This window comes from Varroa jacobsoni, unplaced genomic scaffold (assembly GCF_002532875.2).
Source record: "Varroa jacobsoni isolate VJ856 unplaced genomic scaffold, vjacob_1.0 scaffold_1132, whole genome shotgun sequence".
NCBI classification, from domain to species: domain Eukaryota; kingdom Metazoa; phylum Arthropoda; class Arachnida; order Mesostigmata; family Varroidae; genus Varroa; species Varroa jacobsoni.
Genome location: NW_019214034.1, coordinates 13,210 through 24,204, shown reverse-complemented (window position 1 = coordinate 24,204; position 10,995 = coordinate 13,210). Strand labels below are relative to the sequence as shown.

Here is a 10,995-nt window from a genome sequence, read left to right as displayed (position 1 = left end):
CAAATTATAACTTTGAACTAACAACAAAATGATCTTGTCCTGGGTGTACACAATCGGCCTTCTAATCGACACGATAGATGCTAGCCACACATAGTCTAATTGTACGGCTAAAGAGTGTCGTCTACTCTAAACAACCGTTTCTCCACCATATATAATAGAACCGATTTTATGAAATACTTGTGACAAAAAAAGGTGCAGCTTTGTAGCAGAAAATTAAAATGCGAAAACTAATTATCAGGCTTGAATTAACGAGAGGCCGTTCTTCTATCTATATGTCGTTTAGCTAGAGAAAATCGAAATACTGGCCAGGATGAGTCATGGAGTATGAAAATAAAGGGTTCATAATTTAGCAAATTGCGTTTGAGTTAGTATAGATAAGAATTTCACATCGATCTAATGTAAGATTACATCATTAGAAGAGTTATGGATGTTCTAGCGTTTACGTATGACACGTCTAGCATTTTATTACCTAAATAACGTAGCATAGTTCAATCCAGAACGAAGCAGTTTTTCAGTGATCGGTTTATATTGAAGTTAATTTTTCAGTAAAAACCAAACGACCAAAAAGCACTTTGTAATCTCCTCATTGGTAAGACCTTCCGACTGGGTCGAAAAAGCTGTCTCTGAAAATAAAAACGAATTGAAGAGGTTAGTTGATTTTATGACGCTTGGGTGCTCGTCTGGGGATGCTTGAGTGTTTTGTAGATGTATATGTCACATCAGGGACAAAAGTAAAGTCAAAACATTGTCATCTTGTACAAGACAAGGTTACTCTGAAGCTGATGGCTCACGATAGAGCCTGGCTTTACCATAGAGACTAAACGGTGAGGACTGCGTTCAGCTGCGGATGAGCCCAACTAAGAACATTGCTTCTGTTGTCGTTGTAAAATGACGATTAAGTCGCAGAAGATTTGCCTACCCTATCGATCATACCTACGTCGCGCCTCTATCCACCAATCAGAAACTGCTCTATCGCAGTAGCTCGTTTTCTATATTTTTTCTTCTTCTTCTTCTTTTTCTTTCTTTTTTTTTTTTTTTTTGAAGAATCATCTTTGTTTGTTGTTGTTGTTGCTGCTGCCAACAGCGATGCCACAACGATTGCCGATGCGTGTGCCGGTTTGTGTGGTTCAGTAGTTCAGCGTTTTTGCAAACTTTTACGTGACCTCTTCTTAAGGCTCTGCTCGTGCGCGATGTTGCCCCTGACTGGTAGCTCTGCACGCCCATGACTCCACCGTAGAACGGTAATAGCGCTGTAGTATCAGTAGCAGTATGGGGAGGGGGACGGGGGAGGGGGATGGGGGGCGTAAGATAAGGCATAGTTGTGTTTTGCCCGAAAGCCATAAGCGAGTGTTATGTTTCAGTGGATGTTTATTGGATGTGAACCGTGTCCGCCGTGACACCACCATTGTCGATTGCAGTTTTGCTTGGGCAGTTAGCACTTACTTGAGATGAGCTGGTATATAAGTGATGAAGGTGTTGAACGATCACTCATTCCGATGAACAACCGATAAGGATAACGTTCTAGTGCTCTTTCCATAGACACCTCCGAGAGAGCAGTTACCTCGGTGTTTGTAGAAAATTATATGTAAGTTCACTGACTAAGTAACTTAAGCCAGCTCCGATTGCATAAAGTGCGTTGGATATAGCCATCGTGTGACTTCCAGACTGCGAATACGACAGGGTGTTTAGCTAAGTCAAAAGCCTGAAAGAGAAGAGGATTGATAGCCATGCTGAAGTTCGCCATTATGGTATGTTGTGTTCGTAGAGGTTAAATATGTCTATGCAGAAACTGATTTTGCTATCTCACATATGTTTGTTTTTTGCTACCGAATCGAGTACTGCCTATTAAATGATGACCTAAGGCGTATGTTTGTTACCACGGTGATTATTAGTCAAGGAGGTAACATGTATGATACTTAATTCTCCGAAATCTCTTAAATCGTCCGAGACCATATCTAAGACGCTTACAGCTGATTATTGTTTGCTTCGATTCTGACGGTCAGGAACTTTAGTAGTCTTGACATTTAGTTCTACAGTATACACACGGCACAGTTGTTTATAATACTGTGCCTTATCCTATTCATAAAAAATATTAAAAATTATATAATATGTATGTTTTTTTTATATATAATATTTTAAGAATTATTATGAAAGATTTCATTATTATTATTATTATTTATCCATCAAATTTGTACGTCGACAAATTCAATCAGTTCCCAATTTTTGTAAAAGAAAAAATAATTTTTAAGTAATATGATTAATATTATTATTATCCATCTATACAGTATAATATCGTAGGCATTGTATTATATGTTGATGATTATCACAGTTATGATATTTCATTCACAGGAGTAGGCTGAAAATGACTGAAACCCACGGAAATCAGATATGGTATTCGTCCATCAGGCATCGAACAATGGCACATAACATACACAGAAATTCTAATCACCTCTAATACATTTTGTTTGTTTGTGTGTGCGTGTGTTTCTTTCTAACAGCAGTTCACTGTTTACCTTGCTCTTCTTGCGCTTGCTCACCGTTCGTGGGCCCAACCGGCTTATGGCTACAGTGAGTATCCTGAGCATAGTGATTTGGATACAGCGGCTCAAGACCACCATGAAGAGCAGCATCGGGAAGACAACGAAACTCCTATGCCATACTCGTTCCAATACAGCGCCAACGATCCTGAAGGATCCCACTCACATTCGGCCACATCTGACGGAAACACTGTCACAGGCGAATACAGTATTCAGCTGGCTGATGGCCGAATGCGGACCGTCAAGTACACAGCTGACGAGAATGGCTACCGAGCCGAAATCGTAACCAATGAATTAGGCACAGAGTCAAAAAATCCTGCTGATGTAATCATCAAATCATCAGCCCCCACAGGGCCAGATGCTGCGTTAGAGGGCTCACCGGCTGCAGTTGCTGCTCCTGCTCCTGCCCCTGCGCCTGCCGAGGTCGAGGCCACCGAGACCCCCGCTGCTAAAACTGACCCTGATGACGCTTCGGCATCTCAGCTGGATCATGTCTTCGTACAATCGCCAACTGCCTACAACAGCGAGCGTCAGCAAAGACAAAAGTATCGGTACTACGGAAGCAGATACGCTCAGTAGCTGTGGCCGTAAAATAGTATTTTCCTGTTGAATCAAGGTTTTCGGTACATACCCGAGAAAGCCTCGTTAGCTTTGTGATCTTTGCTCATGCTTGTTTAGGCTAGAATTAAGCATGCAGGTGAATTTGGTATGTAGAGTCCTGTACCTAATGCACCGAAACAATCAGTATCGTCATAGCAAATGCGAATAGGATAAACAAAATCCATCATATTCGAATTCTGGGACCCGTAATGCAGCACCGTATGAGGTAATTATTCTACAAGATATTTCGTATTTAAGATAGTAAAATAAGTTATTCAGACGAAACTCATATTCGAGAACTTCTCCGGCCAGAGTTTGTACGGCGCATTGTGTAGCACAGTATGTGCGACAAACACTTGAACGCCATCATATAAAATGCGTCAATCATTCACCGTTTGTCAGCTTTGTTTGTGTACACCTGCCTATCGTGTCCTTCGACTATTGATGGATATGTATGCGTCTTTGTAAACCGCTCGTTCAAACTATTTTCTGTCCACTCGACATTCGTATGTTATTTTCTCTCTCATCTCGAGAAGATATTGTTTGCAGTGTGCCCTCATCCGCGTCAGCCGAAAAAAAAAACCAAAAAAAAAAACTTGATTGTGTTATCGGACCTACTTTTCTAGTTAGTTTGTATAACTTTTGAACAGTTAAAATTTCTACATAGAGATGAAAGTTGTCCGAACTATTCGCATACACAGTGCACTAGATGTAGCACTAATACGTGTAACATTAATCTAATATAATAATTTAAGTTGGTTATTTATAGTAGTGACAATTGTGTGCCGGATTATAGCTGGTACGGGTGGCGATCGAATCGCTCACCGTTACAACTATTCTATATAAGCTTTCAGATGTAATTATGTACGATCGAAAGATGGACGTCCGATTATGTACACTAATAATTCGTTAAATAAACCAACGACAGTCATATCTATTGTGCGATTGTTTCTGTCAACATACGTTCTAAGCAATTTTCCTACTTTGCTACCGGCTCAAAGGTTTAGCTAGAAGCGTTATAATCCAACCTTCGAGTCGTTATTTACTAAATATATTCGATGACACAACTGCCCGGTCGCACCCACGCCTATGGCTACATGTAACGAACCTATACCCATGTTGATGTATAAATACTTAGGAAAATATCTTCATTTCACTAAATAGAATAAAATGCATCCTTGCGTTTGGATTGGATTGGACGTATGTTCTGTGAACGGGTGTCAAGTCGGCCAAACTGTCCTATCGTGTCATATGAATACGATATTTGCCAAGAATCTAATTATGACAGATCTCGTTAGGTCTCCATTTGTCAAACGCTTGACAGCTGCAAGTTCTGCTTGCTAAACGCAGAACTGAGTGAGTTTCTTCCAGTCCTGACTGTTTAGCTTGCATTGTCATCCGAAAGAAGTAAAGCTGATTGAATGCCATTTGCATCAGGAACAAGGCTGGTAGGTAATGCTCTGCTGTCAGGACCGTTTTGGGATAACTGCTATTGAATTATCTGTATTCATACTCGTGTGTAGGCTAGGCACGAAAACATGCGCGTATGTAGTACTAAGAACCGGCGATTTCTTGCCCAGCATAAAGCTGTAACGCTTATGATATTTTGCTTTCATGCAGAAAGCTATCTGTTTGTTTTTCTTATTCAGCAAATATTATCGTTATATTCACCGCTGCCTATCGTGTAAATGGTATACATAACTAGTACCGGACTGAAGGGCGTATTTCTGCTTCGTCGGTAGTATCTGTGGATATCCAGGTATGCTTTTGTCTGTGTGTGGATCGGAACATATAAACTACGATTCCCTGTGCCAATACGTGTGTGCGTACGTGTATATCAACGTATGTCGATGTACCCCCTCCGTTAATAACCGACCGGATTAGAAGGTTACAGACGCTGCCTGTTAAACATGCGCAATTCATTTATTACGTTGGCCATAATCCTTTAACGAGATGGATGCATCTTCTTCACGGGACCTTCACTTGGATGCTGCCTTGACAATTTTTGTTTGCACCGGATCATTTTTGCAAGATACTTGTATTCTTTCTGATTGCCCGGTCGTATTGTACATGGGAAGTACTTGCGGCGCGCTGCTACTGCGATTCTGTTTGCCGGTTGAGGACCGCGTCAGCACGAAAAGTTCGACGACGATAGAACGGCAATACGCAAACGCGGGGCGCAACAAAACAACAATTTGAGCAAGTCTTTACAGGCTCGCGTCCTTGGCCAGTCGGGGGTACCACGGAGGTCGATCATATTCCTTAAGAACACATATCACAGTGAGTCACGGAACATTTACCATCGTTACCGCTGGAAGATGTGCTATAGCTGTCTCATTATCTATCTATTCTATCTCTATTATTTGCCTGAAGCCATAAATAAGAGGTTCATTAGTTTAATCTCTCCTTTTTATACTGACTGTTTTTGTTCAAAATGCATAGGCAAATTAATATATCGATGCTTCAGTCTGATCGCAATTAATGTTCGATAGGGTTGCCTATATATATAACACAGATGCGCTTCGTCTGTTCAAGTAACCCCAAATAAAATCAAAAAGCTTAAATCAGTTTTTCTTCGACTCGGAAAACGCATCAAGTGCTTCGAAGCAAGAGACAAACTGTCAGTCAAAGGCCGTATACGCCTGAAGCCCTTATATGTTCTCCTTCCTGTTTGAGGTTTGTGCGTGTTGCCAGACTGCCCGTTGTTGTACCTGCCTACTTCGATTTCCCTTATTTCAGACTTCGATCTTTTATACAGTACTCAGCGTACCTTAGTGCAGATAGTTTTCGGGAAAAAAAAAACACTCAGACGTTAGAATAAAGAGCACAAAACCATAATGGTCACTATTGCAGATCTTTGCAATCTTTTACCATCATCGTGCTAGTATAAGGTAAACAGCAACAGAATATAGTGCATATTAAGCACACTGTGTTAAGTAAGTGATCACATCATATCGTGTCATCGTAAACATGCCTCGATTCGCTAAATGCCCTTGTCTTTCATATTAGCGGTCACGCACTTCACTCAAACACAGTCAGGCCGCTACAATAGACGGCATCTTTCAATGCTCAACAACAGCTGAGCTCAGACACTGGTTCCGACACTCCGTTCGGCCCAGAGCCATACCACGACGACCCTGGTTGAATCGTTGGGCCAACGTGTTTCGGCAAAATATCCCACCCACCATACCCACAAGCCACAGAGACAGCTTTCAGGAACGCCGTCAAACGTTCAGACGGATGCATCAATAGCAAATCAAGTGATAGATACGGCAATTGTTGTTTCGTAAGTCCGTTCCCACTCAGCGCGTGTGCGTGTGTTACTACGAGTGTTTGTAGTATTAACGAATGGACCCTTGAAGTGTCAGCTGACATCTTTTCTCGTTATTGCTGGCGCGTCGCAGCGGTCATCGCAATTTATACCCGTATTGCGATTATTCCATTCATTGCTCACTCGCTGAACAGTTCAGTACGGCGGTCGTGGCAATCGGGCCTTTCTAAGCGATAGGCAGAAACGGACAGTTTTGTACCAAATCGAAATATAGCTTCTGTTGCTGCATGACTGATCTGCCTTCCAAGCCAGCCTTTACAAATCTCAAATGATTCATGACCCACATAGCCACATGTATATGCATAGTTGCTTGTATAGGAGTGACGCAAGTAAAAAGGGGACCTTTTGTGATATGCAAACATTCATTTTCACTAGAAATTAAAAAATATGTAAATCATTAGAAGCTATACAGCTCATTTTAATAACTCCATCTCCGCGGGCTCGTTTTGATTGATAATGGCTATGCATTTTCTACGTAAGGATATGCCGAGCGCAGTTTTATGCAGGCATAGTAGAATAGTATCTGAACATAGATCGCATGTATTTAGCTTTAAAAACTGTGAATTTATTAATCTTCAAGTACTCAGATGAAGCTACAGATTAGTTTTATCCTGCTCGAGGTAAAGCTAAAAAACCTTATCTAGTGTCTGGTCTTGACGTATTCCAGTGAAGTATAGAGTACCCGTCGCCTTCAGAGCAGTTTGAATTCTGGCTTGTCCCAGCTACATAGAACAGAGTTCGTCTTTATTTGCCTTTCCCAGCATTCGATGTTCCTGTTGTTCATTTCACGGATTTAGATAAGTCAGGACACGAAGATGATAGTTTTATCTACTTTTTGCGGTAACATGTGTCAGTGAAGTGATCTTTGAGCTGAAATGTTAGTGCCACCTGTGCCTTCCTAGTGTCGTAATATAGTCAGAGCTTTTTCCATCAGACTAGAACACTAAACAAGTTTCCAATTATTTTAAAACTATTTAATTTGGACGAAATCAACGAAGGACAAAATAATAAAGCGTATCGATGTTGAACGTTCGTATATGCGCATTACACATTTTCCTTTTTTTTCGGATGAGACAGAAGCATGTCTGGTTCATTTGTTACGGCTTTGAAGTTAAAAATGCCGTCCCCGCTAAAATCACAATAAGCAAAGGGTAATTGTTACGGTAGTCACAAAATCGTCATAAAAGAGATCAGGGGTTGTATTGCTAAAAACCAAAAAGGCTATTCGAACAGACCTTGCGTAGGGTTTCCCCAGTTTTTTGAAGTCCTAAAAAAAAGTTAAAAAAGTCTAATCCCTCAATGATTCTTACGTCCCTTTTTCCTATATTAGTTATTTTATGAAGCTTGTATTATAGTGCTATGGTTGCTTAGATAGATAAAGCTGTATTTTAAACGGGGCAATAAGCTCATACCAAAAACTGAAATAACGTAGTGATCTTTCAAAATGGAAAAGATCGCTGCGTTTAAATTACGAGATACTTCACTGTATTGAAAACGGCTGCATTCGGCGTTGTATTTACATTTACGAAAAAGGAGTGAGCGTCAATCGTGAAGCGACGTAACCTGGGACTCCACATTTATGGGTTCAGCGGGTAGGTATTTGCGACAGGCAATCAATTGATAACAATGTACGCCGACAACGCCTGATCACATCTTGATAAAGCTCCGCTGGCTCTTTAGACGAACTATGTAGGTTCTTGTGAGTACAAACATGCAGATTTACTATAACGATAATAGAACGTCTGCAAGAAATAATGAAATAACCTATACGTTTTCGTGTATGGAAAGGATACTCTCTTCCAATTTACACCCCCGTTTTTGAATTTGACATACTCATCCGAATGCAGCCATGACAACTGCTGGGTAGAAATTTTCTAGCCAGATTTTATGTATGTACGTCCATAAGCAGGCTGTCTGCACGACAGCAGATGTCCGTTTTTCCAGATATCGTATAAAGCATGCAAGATACAAGTCAGCCACATTCAGGTCCGAGAAGTTTTCGAACTCGCGATTGTAGTTGTCTTCTTGTTGATGTTTATGGTTCAAATCGGCAAAGAACACATGTCGCATCTGGACCATGGTTACAAGCACCAAATCGATCGGTATTATCCAGTGCACCCATTACTCTCGATCACTTGTCGATGGATTGATGAAGCACCTTATTCGATGCGAGCGAACTCATCCGCTTCTTGGTCGTCCTTGATATTCGGGATGGCCTCCTTGAGAAAGGGTTATGCGGGTGATCAGTTGGGGGAAAGAGGACGGCCAGGGATGCGGTATAAAGAGGAAGCACTGAGCCGCGAAAGCCAACAAGAAACAGTGCAACCATTGACAGATAAGAAGAAGAATATAAACAAGAACGAGTGGAAGAAATAGACCGTAGCAGTTCTTGTTGCTGATATCACTACGGCCCCTGTAATCCATCTGTAAACATGGTACGAAAATATAGACTTGCGCCGTGATCTCTATAGTTTGTGCTTCGATCTTTTTCTTATGCTAGCTTTTGAAAGTGCGGGCTGGTTTAGCTAGCGTCGTGCATCAAGTGATAATGTGTAGAGATAGAATTTTGAAACGATAGCGTCGACGTAAGTGAACGGTTATGCAGAGCTCAAAGGACTAACATTATTAAAGTGTGTCGTCTTCCTGTCTATTTTCTACTGACTTGACCTATACGATTGGTCGTTATGTTCTCGACAAATACTGGTTGGCTGATAGTTATGGAACGCTGGCCAACAATAATAAAGAGTTCTTAGTCTCGGTGGGCTAGAATATATTGATGATGTCTTTGCCTACAGATATTTCAAAAAATAGAAATACAACATTCAAGTGTGCCAAGCTATTCCATGAACACTTTTATAGTGCTCTAGACCTATACGGTTATATACTTATAGTATGCTCTCGAAACTCTACAATTCTCTAGACGAATCTGGACGTTTTTTGCCGACTCAAATCTTGTCAAGTTAGAAGTTGTAAAACATTGTAACATGCATTATTTTCTATGCCAACTTCAACTTGAAGATTGAAGTTATCATTAATCTTAGCTCTAAAACCTCACTAATAACAATCCGATTACTTCGAACTTCGTTTTGTAGCGGGGTGTACTCGTCACGCTTTCGTGTTTGGTGGCAATCGTCGTAAGCCAAGAAGAATCATATCCACCTCAGCCATTCGAATTTTCCTATACAGCTCAAGACCCTGAAGGATCGCATTCGCATTCACAACAAGGTGATGGCGCCGGAAAGGTATGGGCAAAGAGTTCTAGAGTGATACCAATGTGTGGCAATAAGAGTGTGGCACCGACTTTTCCAGAAAGAGTTTATGACCAAGGATCGTGCATTCGAATGATCGTGTGTAACTTTTTGTTTTTCAGCTTTAGATTATGGTGGAGGCTACACTTACTTCTTGTGTAGCAATCACCGGGCACTTCTATTAATCTAACTGATGCCACGAAGTTTATCCATGATTATTTATTTTAAATACTGACGTCACCGGTTAAACGATATTATTTACATCTGTGTTTCGTTCTGGAGTCTGGTAAAGCCAAAAAGAAAGAGGCTCTCGTTTTCTGCCTTTGCTGTTCCACAACGAAATTATCCGTAGTGTAATTATAAGTTTAATATAAATAATTAAAATATAAGAAAATGACGAGAATTTCATTTAGAAAACTCACTTTTTTCAAATGCAGGTAACTGGTGAGTACACTATCACTTTGGCTGACGGCCGTTCGCGAACCGTGAAGTACACAGCTGATGAGAATGGTTATCGTGCGGAAATCATCACGAACGAATTAGGAACCGAGTCGAAGAATCCTGCTGACGTTACCATCCAATCAACTGCACCAACTGGCGCGGAAGCCGCTCTACAAGGACCCAGCGCGTCAGCTGCCAAGGCTGCCGCTTCGTATGCTGATCCCGTATACGTGCCGTACGCATACGTTGCAAATCATTACTAAGCATATGGACGCGGATTTATTCGGCGGTTAACAATTATGGGAACACAAAGCCACCTTTCACTGAAGCGACCCAGGCTCATACGAGGTTGAGTTTTGTTCTCAAGAAGCGACCCATACAATGGGCTAACCTCCTTTACTCAACCTGCAAGCTAAAAAACTATTTTACCTAAATATGGAGTAGGTGCACACAGTGGTTTCCATGTCACCTAGTCACAGAGCTGCCCTTTAACACAACATTACGGCAGTCCTATCTGTACCTAACCGAATCTAGTCCTCATCAATAATAAGCTCCCTATTAGTACACAATTAAAAATTCTATGTGTGCTTAATGATCGCGTCCTATGGTATGTTCGCTTCCATGCTTTCTTTCATTTGCACCGGTTCGTAAACACTTCAACTTTGTTCTTTTGATAGCTTCTTTCAACAACCTGCTTATATTCTATAGGTAGCTTTTTACTCTACACGCTTCCAAATATCATCATAAACGCGTCCATACGCTCCGCTTTTTTGCCGCATGTACATACAAAGAGCTTAATATAAAAATAAAAAAATATTCAACAAGAATTTTCAAAAAA

At 40.9% G+C, this 10,995-nt stretch overlaps 2 protein-coding genes across 3 annotated transcripts; both read left to right on the top strand.

The window, feature by feature from the left end:
- Positions 1 to 1,470: 1,470 nt before the first annotated feature.
- LOC147752608 (uncharacterized) lies at positions 1,471 to 4,070 on the top strand. 2 transcript variants are annotated; one of them, XM_086971155.1, is made up of 2 exons: positions 1,471 to 1,748; positions 2,502 to 4,070. In XM_086971155.1, the coding sequence occupies exons 1-2, from the start codon at positions 1,728 to 1,730 to the stop codon at positions 3,114 to 3,116; spliced, it is 636 nt and encodes a 211-aa protein (XP_086827281.1). In that variant the 5' UTR covers positions 1,471 to 1,727; the 3' UTR covers positions 3,117 to 4,070. The 2 variants fall into 2 exon arrangements, with proteins under 2 accessions (XP_086827281.1, XP_086827280.1); XM_086971154.1 differs by having other exon boundaries at positions 1,474 to 1,748; positions 2,499 to 4,070.
- Positions 4,071 to 8,756: 4,686 nt separating this feature from the next.
- Positions 8,757 to 10,995, top strand: LOC111266968 (cuticle protein 10.9). Its single transcript, XM_086971153.1, has 3 exons — positions 8,757 to 8,903; positions 9,561 to 9,710; positions 10,154 to 10,995. The coding sequence occupies exons 1-3, from the start codon at positions 8,901 to 8,903 to the stop codon at positions 10,418 to 10,420; spliced, it is 420 nt and encodes a 139-aa protein (XP_086827279.1). The 5' UTR covers positions 8,757 to 8,900; the 3' UTR covers positions 10,421 to 10,995.